At 40.5% G+C, this 17,933-nt stretch overlaps 1 protein-coding gene across 3 annotated transcripts in view; it reads left to right on the top strand.

Annotated features, from left to right (window-relative positions):
• Positions 1-17,933, top strand: part of alk (ALK receptor tyrosine kinase) — a 274,847-nt gene that overhangs the window by 96,821 nt on the left and 160,093 nt on the right. For 2 of the 3 annotated variants that reach the window (XM_042071615.1, XM_042071616.1), the window contains exon 2: positions 10,793-10,906. In XM_042071615.1, the coding sequence (XP_041927549.1) occupies positions 10,793-10,906 (114 nt within the window). Of the gene's footprint in view, positions 1-10,792; positions 10,907-12,638; positions 12,689-17,933 lie in introns of those variants that run through there. The other variant, XM_042071617.1, reaches the window with a different exon arrangement.

Raw genomic sequence — 17,933 nt, forward strand, 5'->3', positions numbered from 1 at the left:
CTGGGGAGCATGAGAACATGGGCAGCTTTATCTTCTTTGTGTAGCAGGTGGCAACACCATGTGGCGGTCATGTACCGGTATGCGGTGCATCTAGTTATGATACATAGTAATTTAAATTATTTTTGATGTTATTGCCTTTCAGCTAAATCCATGCCCCAGCAAAAAAAACTATCCTGAAAAGAGATTAGCCTACAATTAAGAGCAAAACCATCCAAAATGCCAATCCATTTAGGCACAATAAATCCACAAAAAGATCCATAGTAAGCCAATCATATAGGCTAGGTGTAAGCAAATCCTATCATATGGTACATGTATAGCTAAAATATGGATCCTAGCCTAACTAATTACTGGTCTGAACCATGACTCCCAGGAACCCAAGCAGATGACAGTGGGAATTTAGTGGGCTTCGTGGCGAAGCAGAGAGAGAGAGAGAGGAAGGGAGAGAGCGAGAAGAGAGAGGGAAATAAATGGAGGGAGGAAGGGAGGGAAAGAGAGGAGGAGGTCAAACCAGCACCTCAGATTTATGGAGTACCGCTTCACTTTTTAAAAGCCAGCCCATATTGCATTAACTTCAAGATTATGTGGGTATGGTAAGAGCAGGATGGCATATCAGTAAATCACATCCACTTTTATACAGGGGACAGTTCTTTATTGATGGATAGTGTTTTCTGGTCCGTGTTCTGAATGCCAGAGTGAACACCAAGAGTTTCAGAAATCACCTCAAAGAGAGGTCTGTTTATCTGAATATCCGTAGACCAGGAGTGTGGAAATGTAGATAAGACCAAGAGAAGGGGATTGAGATACTCAGTGTGCTGTCTGTATCTCCCTGCTACGTTTTCAAACAAACACAAATTATCAAGGACTTTTAAAAGATAAAAACAACTTTTGAATGAGTGTATAAACATCCTGAAATATTTCAAAGATTAATTAAAGACAGTATCATATAGCCTACATCAAGGTTTTCCTACTGAGAAAGACATTTCTTTTAGGAATGTCTTAGACCAAGAAAGAAAAGTCTCTAAAATGTGTTCAGTGTTCTAAAATAGTTATTCACACTGAACCGACAAGTCAATGTTTGTCTTAGTGTGGCGACATACATTTATGAGCACTCATTGTGTGCTCAATGGATGCTGTCCTATTAGCTGTATACTAAAAAATATGTATAGCTTATAAAGAATATGTATGTTCACTGCAAAAACTGCTTGTCTAATAAAAATCTAACCAAGTGATGTTAACAAAGTCATTTTAGGCAAGTCCCTCCACTCGGCAGCCATATTGCAACACTTTTTGGGCACTCATCGGGCATCCTATTTGGCAGAAATGCGCGTGCGCAAGGCTTCACAACATCTTGCTCCAGCAGCGAGTTCACAACACATGATTGGCACGATGTCTTCATAACACACCATATGATTGGCTCAATGTATTCACATCACACCACATGATTGGCTCAATGTATTCACATGTCGACGTTTTGCCACGGAAGCGGTGTGATATGTGTAGACAACGGCCATATTGGCATTACAAACTAACCCCATGCATTTCTATGGAGGATTTTTTGAGTGCTGTGTCTCCTCATTAGAAAGTCTCTGATGTTAATCTCATATCAAGGTCAACAAATCTAGTTGGTATTGTTTTCAGTATCTAGCGCTATCTAGTCCAAAATCATTGGACTTTGTTTAATAAGAGTTTGACTTATTTTAAAACTTTTCATCAACAAATTTGACTGAGTGCGTTAAGCAAATTTGTCTTAAAAACAAGCACATTTGTCTGCCAGTCCGTTGAGCAAATTGTCTTGATAAAACTCCTTAAAATAAGTCAAACTCTTATTAAATTAAGTCAAAATGATCTTACAAGAGAGCACTAGGTACAGTAAGTGTCTTTATACAAAAAACAATACCAAATAGATTGTTTAATCTTAATAACAAATCTTAATCTTAATTGGTTAGATTTCATTTTTGCAGTGTTTAGAATAATGTGTGTAAGTCAGAACAGAAGAAATCTATCTATTTAGTAATAAATGTTCCACAAAATCTAAATGTCACTTCAATTTTATAGAAATGGAGTAATGCTTGGTTCTGTAAATACTGTCAAACTATTTTTTACATCTTTGCATTTGCAGATGTCTCTCTCCTTTGATGAGAACAGATCTATCTATCAGCCCCTCTCAATGTTTACCTCCATCAACTGCAAAGAGATAACTGCCACAGTGGCCTTTAAAAAAGAGTTTAGCACCTTCCTCTGGCCCCTTGACAAGCCTATTACACCTGTGCCAGGGTGATTGGCCTCCGTCCCTCATCTGAGCCACTGATATCTAATCTGAGTCCATTTCTTGCTGCTCAGCTTCAAACGTGCAGTAATTTCAACATCATGGTAGGCCAGACTAGGCCTTGGGGATCATGACCTGGTGGGGCTGAAATATTGTTGAAAATAGAGGTTGTGGATTTTATGTCAGACTGACATACAAGAATATATGTGTCAACAGGAGCTATACATTTTACAACTTTGTTATCATATATGTATGGTGTCAATATTTTTTTTTCCTTTTTCATTGAATAGTTTTCAGGAATTTAACACTTGTAAAGTATGCTTTTATATGCGACTAGTATTGCTTTAAATATTTTTTTAACCAAACCACCTACTCAATGTATTGACAGCATTCCACAATATTTGCAATGTTGCAAAGACACATTATGGAGCAGGGGATCTCTCGCCTGGAGAAACTGTAGAAATTAGGAGAGAAATGTGCATGATTTACTGTGATCCCTTTCAGCTTATTCATTGCACTGTCACACAAATGGTTACAGGAGAAACCTGATATTTGTTCATCATCACCCAGTCATACCCACCACCACGATCACTACCACTATCACCATGATCACCATCGACAACAGCAGCACTGTCAACATCAGTTGTGCTATCGCCCGGTTCCACATCATCAATTCCTTCATATTGTAAGAGCCATCTTCACAGTCCTTTTGATGGGCAGTGATGATTATGCCTGCTGATGAATTAAGCTGTCAGCGTCAGACCTGCAGTGTCCACATAAGAATTAGCCGCTCCTCTTGATCATTGATGCTTTTATATGGCCTTATTTATTAGCAACACCACCTGATAGAGCACTTCACTACTGAACTTCTGATGGCTTAATAGATGGTGTTACAAAATAACAAAATAAACCTTCTTTTGAGCACAGATACAATAATACCCATATGTTTGGATTATATGGATATATGGATTTCACCATTCTGATTCATAGACTGATGACTTAATAAGTTGTTTACATCCATCTCTATTAGTCTGCATAAAACAGTCAACAATCTCCCATACTTTATAATATGCTCAGTCCAAATCATCAAGATTTCCATTATTTCCATTATTGTTCATTTCCCTGGTATGTGGGCCATTTCAAAGCCGTAATTGTGTGATATCAGTTCAAATGAGCATGCTGGTGCTGGCGCATTTGAATACATATATTTCTTGCAGAAACAAAACTCGAGTAACAGTCTACAGCCACACAAGCTTATTAGCAAAAGCAAATATCACAGGACAGGAAAAATCCTACTAATGATTGATTTGTCAAAATCAGGCAAGAATAGTCATGGGTGAACAGCACATATTTTAATAGTGCTAGCATTTGCTGGTGCAAACAGGTTGTTTTGTAAGCAAAACAAAACAAAAAAGATAATGTAATCTGGTTTAAAACCTGTTTTTTGGTAGATGACTCCCACATTATAGAAGCAGAACAAATTCACTCAGCCGATCATACCGTATGTCTGACTGTCTGACAATGAAATTGAGATGTTGAGATTTTGTGACAGTTCTGTGACATGGTGAAGGCTTTGGAGGGTGGACCTCAGACTGAAGCTTCTCAGAGAATGACCGATACAGAATAAAACAGACAGAAAAATCTGTTGCTCTTATCATTTACTGTAACTGGTTGGACACGATAGGACTCACGTGTATCGATAAATTATATAAAACTGCAGATATCGGGGACAGGCAAGTCTCCCCCAACCCTTTCCTTTCCCCCATTCCATGCATCAAGGGACGGCAGTTTTCTCTAATATCAAAGTCATATCACTTGACGAATATAGGCAAAGTTTTACTGAAGCACCAAATGTTAAAGTAAACCTTGTCTGTTCTCGATCCAAAACAAAGACACATTCAGAAGGGAATTCTAAAAACAATAGTGCACAACAGGAATCATGTAAACAGTACTATTCACAGCCTCTAGGTCGCAAACATAAGGCAGAAAACATCGAGGGATGCAAGCTTATGACAAGTGAATGCTAAATATTTGATCATACAGAATATTTGATTTTTGATTTTGTGAATATTTGATTTGGGATTTTCCACTGTGGTATGATAGTTTTAGAAATTATTTAGACTCAAGGCTCATTACCAGTGAAGTTCAAATAGGCTACCCTATTTAAACAATGTGTTTGGCATACTGTGCACTGTATAGACATTGACAGTTCAGTTACATTCTCAACTTAGCTAAGTAAGCTTAAAAAAAGTACTTTTGTCCCCAACACACACTTCTGAAAGGAATGTATGGGCAGTTATGGCTATTCCTTGTCGCACATTTGATTTCTAAAAATATTCAACAAAATTCATCGAGTGTGTTGGGTGTGTGTGTGTGTGTGTGCGCATGGATATATGTGTGTCTCTGTTGGGGGATATGTGTGTGTCTCTGTTGGGTGTGTGTGTGTGCGGGGATATGTGTGTGTCTCGGTTGAGTGTGTGTGTGTGCATGTATATGTGCGCGTCTCTGTTGGATGTGTGTGTGTGTGTGTGTGTGTGTGTGTGTGTGTGTGTGTGTGTGTGTGTGTGTGTGTGTATGTGTGCGTGTGTATGGATGTGTGTCTATGTTGTGTGTGTGTGTGTGCATGGATATGTGTGTGTCTCTGTTGGGGGATATGCGTGTGTCTCTGTTGGGTGTGTGTGTGCATGGATATGGGTGTGTGTCTGTTGGGTGTGTGTGTGCATGGATATGTGTGTGTCTATGTTGGGTGTGTGTGCATGTGCATGGATATGTGTGTGTCTCTGTTGTAGAATACACCTTTGGTTGCATGAGCCTTACAGTAGCATTCAGGCAAGTACAAACACCAAGGCTTTACTTTGTGGATCTTTACTCTTTCAGACATTTGAGAACCTGGTCAGAGCACAATAAGCCCAAGAGCTTAGGTAGTGTATCTTCTCTTTGTGGCTCGTTTGTAGTGCCTGCACAGCCTTGGGTTAATGGCTAGAGTAAGATGCTGTAAAAGGGTTTAGGGTCAGTGTGACTATATGGATAGAGAGTGCTGAAGCGTTTGCTCATGAAGGGTTGTATACCATGCTATACCTTGTTTTCACTGGAGGCTACTCTGAATCCTCATTTTGCTCTCAAGGGTTTCTTTTTTTTATATGTTTTGTGTTTTTCTTTGCATAATGGCCCTCAAGCAGAGTAATAGCATGTGACATTAAGGCATCAGATTAATTTATTGCTAGGATAGCAAGTCTGATGATTTGGGTTTTTAAAAAAAAAGAGAAGAGGAGGAAAGGAAATGGTTTTCAAACACTTTTTGGCCATCTAATCCTCTGCATGAGAAAAAAACTACAATCATGCAGTGACTGCAATGTGCACTCAACTGCAGCAATTTAAAGGAACACCTGAATACTGAATAGTGCCGTTAAGCTTTGGGCCTCTACTTTCAAGTGTGCACAAACTCCATTGCAACATGTAGTCAATTAGTTGAATTTATCCATTTATTTTTTATATCTTTTTATCTTTTATGGCTTCCCTCCTTTCAACCCTTGTAACTCTGGGCTCATTTTCTATGTGTACCTTTGCTTCTCTGCCTTACTTGGGACACACGTTGGGTCAACTCTTGTTGTTTTTAAATGTGCTATATAAATAAATAAAGTGACTTAACTTGACTTGACAATCAAACATTTTTAAACATCAAACATTAGTACACATTACAAGGTGCTTAGGTGCCATGATGCTATGGCAGCTAAACAGAGAGTGATATTTAGTCTACTGAATGTGGTGCATATAGGAATGATGAGAAGATGTTGGGAGGCAGAACATATGTAGCCTACTAATGATTAGTGAGAGGATGAGTGTCAACTAATCAGTTTTCAGAGTTGGTTTGTTGTTGTGGTTTTCCAATGGACATTAAATACTACATGATTTGGACAGGGCTGGGCTACTGTCAATCCATCATAATAATATTTCAACACTTCATTTTAATAATTTTATATTTACATCACACGCATCTGTGTCCGCTCCATTCATCCCCAATAAACATGTCCTCTGCCAACACTGTGGTCATTCAGTAAAGTTATGTTAGTATGATCTACAGAATCTAAGAAGACAGGAATTCAATGACATACTCCCATATTAAAATTCTGTGTCAGCAACTCACACAGGCTTATGAATGCATAAATGATAAAGAGTCTCCTAGTCCCATCCATCTGCCTTTGGATTTTAGATGTTATGTGGGAATCTGTACCACAATAGTGGTTACGTAAAGTATACACACATTTTTGCTGCAGAATAAAATGGGATCTGAATTATTTTCTCTTAAAGCAACATGCTTTAAGGATTGACATCTACCCCTTGGTGTCAAATTTCAGCATGGGTAGAAAACCTTTAGCGTCATTTTCAATGTGCAGAGATCCAAGAAAATCTATTGGATCTTCATACGTAGGAAAATGGCTCTTAAGGGTTACCCAGTGCATCTAAAAGTAATGGAAAGGGTCAGTTTCCTGTATGGTACACCAAAGTTACACAGTGCAATTCCAGGAGTTCCAGGCACAAAGAGGCAATGACCGAGACACCATTCTTCCTATTCTGAGTCAGTGTACCGTCAATGCGTTTGAGGCCATTATTTTAAGGTGAAAAAAGCCAAAGAGTGTAATAGATTCATGCTTTACTGCCATGTTTTTGTGGTTAATGTTTTTTTTATGGATATGACATTTTTAATTGACTTAATTTTGTTGACTATTGATTGATGGATATTTGACAAAATAGCTGTTAATACTTCCATCACCTGTCTCAGTATTCTATCAGTGTCTCTTCAAGCAGATGGGTGTTTCCAAGTATCAAGTGTTGCAAACGCTAGTCCCTTGCTGCTCTACCACGGGTAATTGAATTTATTTCAGGATCATTGCACTACCACCACACAAAGCCCACGAGCACAAGAGTATATCATGTCCCATCAAACATGTCTTTCTCCCTTCACTTCGCACTGTTTTGCTCTGGGGTTATTTTTTTCTGAGAGAGAGAGACGGTATATGAGAAGTGTGTGTGTGTGTGTGTATGTTAAAGAGAGAGAGAGAGAGAGAGAGAGACAGAGAGAGAGAGAGTGGGGAAAAGATAGTGACAGAAAAACAGTGAATTCATACTGATACTGTAGCACTATGTGCCACTTACAGTATGAAGTGTGTGGGTTAAGCCTCATTGACCAAACGACGGAGGACTCACATTATCAAACATGGTGGCTACAGAGACCAAAGCAAGCGTGTGATGGAGGTGCCCAATGGAACAGAAAGGGGACACGAGGCATGGGAGGGAGGGAGGGAGAAAAGAGACACTTCATAAGTTACGCTCTGAACGAGGCTGACGTGCAGTCACAGGACATGGTATAAATAGAAAAGAGCCTTATGATAATAGGGAGGAAGTGGCAGAGGGAGATAGTCAGCCTTCCATACCACTACCAAGACCACCCAGTTTAAGCGCACTCTGAGCACGGCTGAAATCACTTCTCCCCGTTTCGCCGGTCTGCTGATTAGTCTGAACTGGAGTGGTCCTTGAGACAGAGAGGCAGAGCTTGGGCTACCCCTCAACCCCTGTTTACTATTGATCAACTCTTAGTCGTCATTAGAAATGATTAGTGGCTCTCAGGGCTGAACCCAAGGTTCATTGCGTGGAATACAGAGATTGACCTCGCCGCAAGTTTCTCAGATGTTCCCCCCAAACTAGGTTGCTGCTGGAAGTGGTGTTGTGTGGTCAGTAGGTGGCAGTCTTCCCTCTGGCCAAAAAAGATCGATCCCAATGCCCCAGTGCAGTGACGGGGACACTGTACTGTAGGACATGCCGTCTTTCGGATGAGACGTTAAACCGAGGTCCTGACTCATTAAAGATCCCATGGCACTTATCGCAAAGAGTAGGGGATTCCCCGGTGCCCTGGCTAAATTTCCAACCTGGCTCATTCAATCTGGTCCCCCAATCATCCCCCACTGTAATTGGCTCATTCACTCCCTCACTCTCCACCTCAAACTGGTGTGTGGTGAGCGTTCTGGTGCATAATGGCTGCCATGCATCACTCGGGTGGGTGCTACACATTGGTGGTGGTTAGTGAGGTCCCCCTTTCCATGTGAAGCGCTTTGAGTGTTGAGAAAAGTGCTATATAAGTGTAACGTGTTGTTGTGTTATAAGTCTTTTGAGGTGTTTAATCAATCTAGCTGTTTGACCTTACAAACAGTGTCCCCATGGAACGTTATGTGAAGGGACGCTGGCAGCAACTTGCAGTCTCTGCCTGGGGATTAAGTATTGAAACAGAACAACCACAGTCAAATTACAAGGGTTTCCTCTAACTTGAATGCATTTTTAATGATGTTTAGTGAAAGCTACCGGAGGGGTGAAAATAAGGTGTCTCACTGATTTAAAAGCAGCCTTCAGAAACGCTTATTCACACATTTGCCAAGCAGGTTTAAATGCAGCCATGCTTCTCATCACAGCATGCTGCCAGTGTTGCAGATGGAAGCTAAAATTACTTCCCACTTTTAAATTTGCTGATAGCATTTCAATGCATGTGGAGAGCAGCAAGCATTCAAGCAGGACAAATGCAATCAATTCATGCAAACGAAACACTTACGTAACTTAAGTTTATGAGACTAAATTGACTAATAAGACTGTAGTTGCTATATCCTGTTGTGGAAACAACAACAAAGTAGTCATGTTATTTATTGACAGCATTAATGTTTTATGTCAGTGTCATTTTTTCTCTGTCCTCTGAGCACAAATGATCTCTCTCCCTGGGTGTCTGGGAACCCTAGGCTGTGCTGGATCAAAGGGAGGCATGCCACCCATGGCCTCTGGAAGTTGGACAGTATTGATGCACTGTTGTTGCTGGCAGATTCACCACAGACCTTATAATTACATGCTGACTAAAAACTCAAACGCAAAACTGACAAAACCATATATCTTGTTAGGGAACAAAAATCATATCTATTAAGATGCTATCTCCTGCAGATACTGAAAACACTGGTGTGAAATGGCTGAGTTGAATGAATGCAATGGCACTCGAAAGCCAGCGATGTGCATCATGATACCAATGATACTAAGTTATACCAATGAATGTAGGGTATTGTTAACAGCATCAACATCTGCATAAGAAAATACATTTTTCTAGCCTGGCGGGCCATCCTATATCATTGAAATGTATAGTCTGGAATCGACCCATTCACCTCGCTTAATCCAAGGGGCGGGCAGAGAATTGTCTTTCAAACTGCCTAGGCATGCAATAGGCCAGCGCTACGACCATATCCGTATCCGGTTGGCAAAACGGCAAATACATGTACATCCTTCTTCGAAAGGAATGACTTAAGTGCATTGTGTTGCTCAACTTTCAAAGAAAAGCACAAGTCCAACTCCTCCAAAGTTGACGCCAACGCCGACCGTTCTTCGTTCGCCATAGCCACCTTCCTTGTTGTTCACCGTCGTAGGACTGTCGTCACCCTGTTAAGTCTGCCTTATGACTCTAACAAAATAGAGCGCTGTGATTGGATAACGTCCACGGCGTTAGCCAATAGAAATATCTATGGTTTGATACTAGACGTACAGGCTGAGCAAATTAATTTGCCGTCGCTAGGGTGCGTCTAGATTTCTAGGCTAACATTTTTCTACAAACACACAAGAATAACATACATAATAAATGGTGGTATTGAAAGAGCAGTCTTGTGTTCTGAGATGGATGATAACCACTACAAAAAAGACCATTGGCAGCTGTGATGAATTCGCTGCATGCCATGAACAGAAATGTGGTTTAATGCAAAGTAATGGCCTATGGTGTGGGGATCTCATACTGTATACTGTATTTATCAACAACTGAACATTTTAAGCAAACGTTACATTTTTTCCACAACAGCAACAACATGTATAATACGCAACTATTTCATATCCAATTCAGTGATGATCTTGCAGTCTAACAGGCAGGTCACATTAGGCACGGAACTGAAGCATTCCATTCGTGGAGCATAAAAATAGTTTTATAATACTGGTCTAATTTGTTCACATCTGGTGTAGCCAGTCCCATTGATTATTCAGTTACATGCCTGGTGTAGTCTGCCTGTTATCAACAGTTCACATCTTAACAGCAAATATAGTAATATTTGTGATGGGATCTGGGAAAACCCATCACACGGTGAAATAAAAAATCCTTGATTATTGCTTCATTTCAAACCTCTCTAGTGAAATTTCACCAACTTAAGTTCTGATACCATCCTAGTAACATCCAGAATGTTCCTGTTGCTAGGATGGTATTAGAATCTTAAGTTGGTGAAATTTCACCATGTGATGGGTTTTTCCAGGTCCCATCATACTAATAACTGACATTGACATTGATAGTGTAATGCTAAACAATCCAGACTGCTGGCATGAATTCTTATGGGCTGTTGAAGAAACCGTGTGAGAGAACTGTGAACTGTGTGACACTCCCTAGGGTGGGCCTCTGTCATGGGTGGGGGGGGGGGTGCAGCACTGAAGCAGCACCCTCATCATGATAATTCATGTGGCTTTCTGCAGGTGAGCCGCAGCCTCGGAGCAAAACCCGCAGCGGAGTCCCTCGGGGCTACTGGAACTTTTCGTGGACAGCAGAGGACGAGTTCAGCTTTGCGGAGGACGCGGCCCCTTTGCCAGGTGAGCTGTCAGCCCTCCTCTCTCTCAAGGCCACTGCGGTTCAGGGTGATGAGTACACTGTTTATTGACGGAGACACATGCATCCAGCTCTCTGTCCACATGCATGAGTATCCTCTCCTCACTTATCAGTTAGACTCATAGGTTTTGACTGTCCGTGCTCAGCTGCTGTGTGAGAAGACAAAATGATCTAGAGGCACATCTTCATGTCATGGCAACATTTTAACAGAGTTAAATTCAAATGTAGAGCAATTACATTACAAGTGAGGTTTCATGATTGTTTCTGAGACTGATAGAAGTTGAGCTTCAATTTACATTACATTAAAAAATATGCATTCCTACCATGAATTTTGTATGTGTGTTTATGGTTTACTGTAATTATTGAATATCCTGCCATAAAAAACACACCGATAGATTGCTTTTAGGTATCAAAATATCTTTTCATGAAATCTTTTTTATGAAATCTACTGCAGTTATGAACAGATGGTATGTAAGGGAAAGCAGAGTTTTATGCTGCCCATATGTGGAGGATCTGTGATTGACACCGGAAGGAAATACATTTCATAAAAAGATGTGGATTTTATACAGGAAATTGATGGACTAAACTTCTGATACTTCTGGTGCATCACATGTCGAAGATTTGCATTGATAAAAGACATCAGTTACTGTATGTTCAGACTTTATTTGGAAAGTGGTGAGTGATAAAGTGGTGTGTGTGTGTGTGTGTGTACAGTATGCACACATGTGTTTGAGAGGAAGAGAAAAAAAATATTTATATATTTGCTTTGGTTATGATGCCAGTCCTATTTTAGATATAGTATAGTATAGCTGAAGCTAAATGACATGTGCAGTCCCTGGAGCTAGTTTCTCCACAACCCTGAGGGCTGAGGCCACCTTTCAGTTCAGAGGTCAGGCTGTTGATGATAATTCTCCGCCGCCCCAGCACCGAACTGTCACTCAAGTGACATATGCAGACCCCGATGTGACCGACAAAGGGTGGGCACTTTGAGCTGCTGTAATTGGTGTCACACTGATGGGGTGGCTGTGCTTGATTTATGCCAGGATGAGGGGAGCCAGTGTGCCGACAATGCCGTCTGCAGTTTGTAATTTTCAGACACTCCGTGTCTCTTTGCCCACCTGTCTATCCTATATTACATCCCATATGACACATAAAAAAGCTGGGTATATGAAGCAGGAGTAAATCCAACCAAGCGACGAAGCGACTTACTTTAATGTGGTGACCCAATGCAGTCATGAAAATCCCAGAGAAACATGTGAGCGCATGTGAGATTGATAGCATCGTAACAGGCAGAAGGAGCCGTATCCCACATGAAATCAATTTCTATCTCATAAAGCCCTGGATGATTCACCTCTGTGGTCTCTGAAGCAAATTATGTGATTGATTAAAATTGCCAAAAGTGTGTCCTTGTCCTAATGAGGCCTTGATCCTTTAAGCCTCTAACAGATCTTTCAGTCCAGATGCATTTTAACGCTGCCATTGGGATGGTGGCTTTGCTAAAAGCTCATCGGGGGCAGGTAGAGGCCTTGCTCTCGACAGTGGGATGGAGGTGTGTGTTTGGAGGCCACTATCGCCATGGTGATAGATCTCTGCTGTCTCCACAGCATCTGTTGCATGCTGGCATTTATTACACCCTGCAAGACCACAGGCGGGCTTGGCTGGTTGCCACCCACTGGAGGACAAACAGCCTTCCACTCCAAATCCAGATGAATCTGCCTTTTTGTGGCTACAACACATCAGCTAATGCCCCCTGCTTGTTTGCAGAGGTAATCTGCCTGAATGAGCTAAACTTGTTTAATCTCGTCTGATTTCGTCTTTGCTGCCAAGAAAGAAAAGGTGTTAAGAAATTGAAATTGAAAAGGTGTTAAGAAATTGAAGGAGATGAGATCCCATGCATGTGATTCCACATGCATATGTCTTTGTTGAACAACACATGGTGAGGCCAGTGGTGTGATTTAGTTTGTTGTCACAAACCCCCCTCTGCTAAACTCGTTGTCGTGACATTTTCCCACGACTCTGTTCACCATGCCCACCGGCCCTGAGATCAATTCAAAAATTTCGAACAGCCAGATCAAAAACAACATGCATCATCTCTGCCTCAGAGACAAACACTATTTCCCCACCTCCTTCTCAACCCCAGGCATCAGTCTGCACTCGCTGCCACGAAATCCCATCTCATCTGTAATAAAATGAGAATGAGATTGATTTCCTTCACAATCCCATTTTACAGAGGATACAGAAATGAGGAGGGTGGGTGAGTTTGGCTATGGGATTTGTGTGTCTATGTGTGTGTGATTGTATGTCTCCTCCGTTGGCGCTTAGCAATAGAGATTTATTCGTCCGCACTGCTCCTGTTGGAACTTTATGTTTTATTTTATTTTGCCTGTCCATATCACTCTGCATCTCTCTCAATCTGTCACACCTGACTCATGAATCATCTATTCATCTGTCCACTCCCAGCATGCATTTGAGGCAGCTGCGCCATCTCCAAAGACTGATGGGTGGGAGCTGCAGACTACCCAGGCCATAAAATAGTTAAATTCATCAGTATCTTTGAGACAGAGTCAAAATAAATATATTCATCATCTTCAGTCACCATTTTCACAGCATTTTCTGCCAGCAATGCAGTTTAAACATTGTCAAATTCATCTTTTGTAGACAGATCTGCTTAACGCACTGGCAGCTAAATTTGCTTGTTTTAAGTACAAGTATGCTTAGATTTGCTTGTTTAAGTACAAGTATGCTTAGATTTGCTTGTTTTAAGTACAAGTATGCTTAGATTTGCAATAGTTTGTTTTATATTTGCAGGGCCATTTTAGAGTGTAGAGGGTCTTTGTCATACTCCCAGTTATGCAGATTACTTACAAAGCCAACAAATGCCAAATATTTCTCCCGAAACATAGTTTTTGACGTAAGAACAGTGAGGAGCTCCTACCTCTGAGGAGTCTGCATGTCATCGATTAAATCTGATCATAGTTTATCCAATATCTTTGTGACAGTCTGAAGAACTAATTAATCATCATCATTCAAAACACAATAACACATGTCCACTCTTGGGAAAAAAATGTGATGTTAATAATTTGTACACACATTAAACTACTTTGCATATCTCTCAAGTGTATGTCTATAAGTGTGAACAATAAGACTCCTAATTTTGCTTTCTATAGTACGAGCCCCTTCGTTAAACACATCTTCTGGTTTAAAGTTGATCTGACATAATTGTAGCATCCAATTTCCCTCATTGGCTCTATTTGGTCCCTCTGACAGATAGCCTAAATCAAATTTGTGACTCAACTTTGGCCTTAATCTTCTCTATAGATTGTTGCAATGACAGACATAGTGGGAACAACAGCTTTACTTATCTCTCCTTCTTGGGACCAAATATCATGTAGCCTATCATAGATCATGCAGCAAAAATAATTTGAAGAATTTGAACAACAAACACTGTGAAAACAACTATTATTGTAAATTTCAATATAACATACAAAATCTGTAGGTGCCATTGGAAGTTTACTTATGGAAGGTACTGTATTAGGCTCTATAAAGGATAAAGTTCCTTTGCACAGCCTTCCAGGTGCTGGTGAGGTGCAGTTGTAAGATTAAAAGAAAGTAAAGGATCACCACACACTGGTGGATTTTCTTTGCTGGTTTATTATGACCGCCGCTAGCGAAGCTAGAAAAGCGGCCATATAATGATTGTCAAAGTTTTTGTTTTGTTTTTTTTTCCTTCATCTACTTCCTGAATTTTTGGTCACCGAAACACCGGGGCACATGAAATTTGGTGGGTATGTAGCCCCACTACACTTTTACGGAAAAATGTTGTTTGATCCCCGGGGGCCACTCCCCCTCCGCGCTGGGCCCCCCGAAACCCAAAAAATTTCGTTTTTTCCTAAATAACTACCTGAACCGTGGCACCGAGGATGAAGACATTTTTATGGTATGTTGGTCTCAAGGGCCCACATCAACCTAGCCCATAATCACTTATTTATGATTTGCACCCCCCCCGGTAAAAAATGAAAAAGCAATATCATTCTGCTTTAATTGCCCCTCTCTTCAGTTAAGATGTTCAGAACTGCACCAAATTTTATGTGTATGATTAACCTGGCATTCTCTGGGGGTATGCCAAGTTTCGTAGAATTTCATCCATGGGGGGGGGGGGGGGGGGGGGGGGGTCTAAAAAATGTAAGTTATGTGTACAATTAGTGACTGTACACTCATTGTCCTGTAGATGGTGGTGCACACATATACACACGCACACACACACAGGCACGCACATACTATCGGTATCGGCAATTAGAACGGCCGATACATAATTACAAATTCAGTAGGATTAAAGGAAAACCAAATATTCATCATCATCATCATGGCTGCATTTCCAGTATTGGCGATACGTAGTTGTTTGTCCACCAGATGGCGCATCGTTGCAGTGAGACGTAATTTTGTTGGAAGTTAAACTAAAGTGGGTTGGAAAAACAATGGACGCTTCCTACAAGGACTGTAGTTTACCGCAGATAACGTGTAATAAGGATAGGACGATTTTCACATGAAATGTAATTCCCATTTCTTCTTGAAGCTGAAATAAATCTGAGAATGTTTATCGGACATGCTTGGTTTTTACTGCAGGTACGTTAATCTTATAATATCAATAGCTATAGGACCTAGGTACAATAATGTTACCGTTAGCATTGGTTGAGTGATGGAGGCCAATTTGATTGCATTTGTAGAAAACTATGCGGTTATACCAAGCAAATTGATAGCAGCACTAATTGTATCTTTCGACTGTCATCTCATTTGCTTATGACCATAAGGCTACTAACAGGAGCTAAGTGAGTTAGCCACAACACGTGATGTTTTTTTAATGGAAAATATATAGGCTTCCTGAAAGATAACCTGTCTACGATGCATATAAACACCGGGCTGGGACATTTCTGCTCAACATCTCAAAAAGCATGAGTCAACGTTCATTCCCAAACACCCATATAGGCTAGGCCTACTTCAATCCTCTATTTTCAAAGGTGATTCAAGTAAGGAAGAGCATGGCCCAAAGTAAAGTAACTAGGACTGAAACTACATAAATTCGTCAAAATGAATAATTTGTGTCAACTCGCCGCAATGTAGATTTATTAACGCACCCGTGATTATCTACATCTCAATTTAAACCAAATGTTTTAGAGCGCACGTTAAGAGATGTATCCAGGGCAGGGCTGTACCTACACATATTTGTTGCACGTGCAACAAAAATCATTCTTTGCGATGGATGATTTAGTACCAACGTTACACCGGTCCGATACAGTTTTGCCTATGGCTACCGTGAGACTGAGATGCTTTTTGTTTGTTCGAAGTGCGTGCGGGTGTGAGAGGGTACAGGGAGTCGATGTGCTTTGATTCCAGCTTCAGGGCCGGCCCGAGGCATAAGCGAACTAAGCGGCTGCTTGGGGCCCCCAATCGAGTTTCTTTTTTTTTTTTTTTACATAATAAATAACGTGAACAAGTGACATCAATGAATGAATAAATGAAACAATTAATAATTCAAAACAAAAAAATTCTGATTTCATGATCAATGTGCCTGCCTAACGCCTACCTCTACTGTGTCTGCCAGCCTTTGAGTGACGCGCATAAACTAGACACCTCGGGTTCATAGACAATTCGTGCAGACACTGCATCAAGTTCAAAAATCGGAAGAAACGGTGAGATGTTAAGACAAGTCACAAAAAAGGACGTATCCCTCTGGTGCCGAAAACAGAAAGAAGAAAATGACAGAGGAGAAAAACGAGCAAGATACAGGTATGTTTGCATGATTATTTACAGTATGTTTTGTGCTTGAGGTAGCTAGCTAGCTGTCATGATCGAATATAACCCATCACCAGAACTAAATCCCCGCCATCAACAGAGAAATGTCTCCCATTAATATATATTTATCTAGGTGTATTTCAGATGTCAAGGATATTGGGATTGTTTTGGATGTTCAATCAAGCATGTACCCTAGCTCTAGGTGGGCTTATGTTGTAAATTAAAGTTAGCTAGCTGACTGAAGTGGACATTAGCACTACAGTAGCTACATGAAAATGTAGCTGAAGGCAATATTACCACAGAGGGATTGTTTCTGATTTCGCACCTGAAAGTGTTGATAGTTTATTACTGTTAAATAATATGTAACATAGTGGTAAGTCTGATAGCAACAGCAGGCTAAGCTCCTAGTCCCAACCCCAACCCATTAGCGCGACTCTGGGCATCGGTAACGTTCCAGCTTCATAGGCAAAGATGGAACAGTACGTGCGCTCTGCTCTAAGATATTTGGAGAGAGATGGTAGTGTTTGAGAAAATATACCATGTTGGGTGGGGAGACTTCTGTGATGAAAATAGACTTAAATTGGATTAAGACAGTGGCGAGTGATGTAGCGGTGCTACCCTACAGTAGATCACCATGTTAAGCGTTCACCAGACCATACTGCAATTAAGTATACTTTTGATTATGCCTCATTTGCCAATAGAATATGAATTGTTACATGTGGAATTGCTTGTTGATGAGTGTAAGTAATGATAGCAAAATAAACTCATTCTGCTCGATCAAATATGCACTTTTTTTCAGAGACACTGTTGAAGTACTTTGGAGCACATCTCTACCTCTACCTAACTCTACCTCATCAAGTGTCTGCCTCCATGGCTGATGACACAGAAGGTGAGGTTTTTCTTGATGGCAAATGGTTACATAGCCTGTTAATATGACATGACACATTTAACATAGTTTTTGTTTTATTTATTTATGTATTTATTTAATCATTGCAGGTTTGTCCACTGCAGAGTTGCAGATACCTGAAAGCCAGGAACGAAGTAGGAATAAGTATCTATTTTTTGGGACATTTTATTTTTGATTATTAATGTTTGTCTATTTTGGTTTTATTTTGTAGTTGAAGATTGCTCATTTAATGCACATTTGCGGATTTATTCTGCAAATCTGTTGAAAAACAAGTCATTAAACGGATGTACTTGTTTACAACAAATACAAATGCT

The sequence above is a fragment of the Alosa sapidissima genome, chromosome 19 (assembly GCF_018492685.1).
Source record: "Alosa sapidissima isolate fAloSap1 chromosome 19, fAloSap1.pri, whole genome shotgun sequence".
Lineage (NCBI taxonomy): Eukaryota > Metazoa > Chordata > Actinopteri > Clupeiformes > Clupeidae > Alosa > Alosa sapidissima.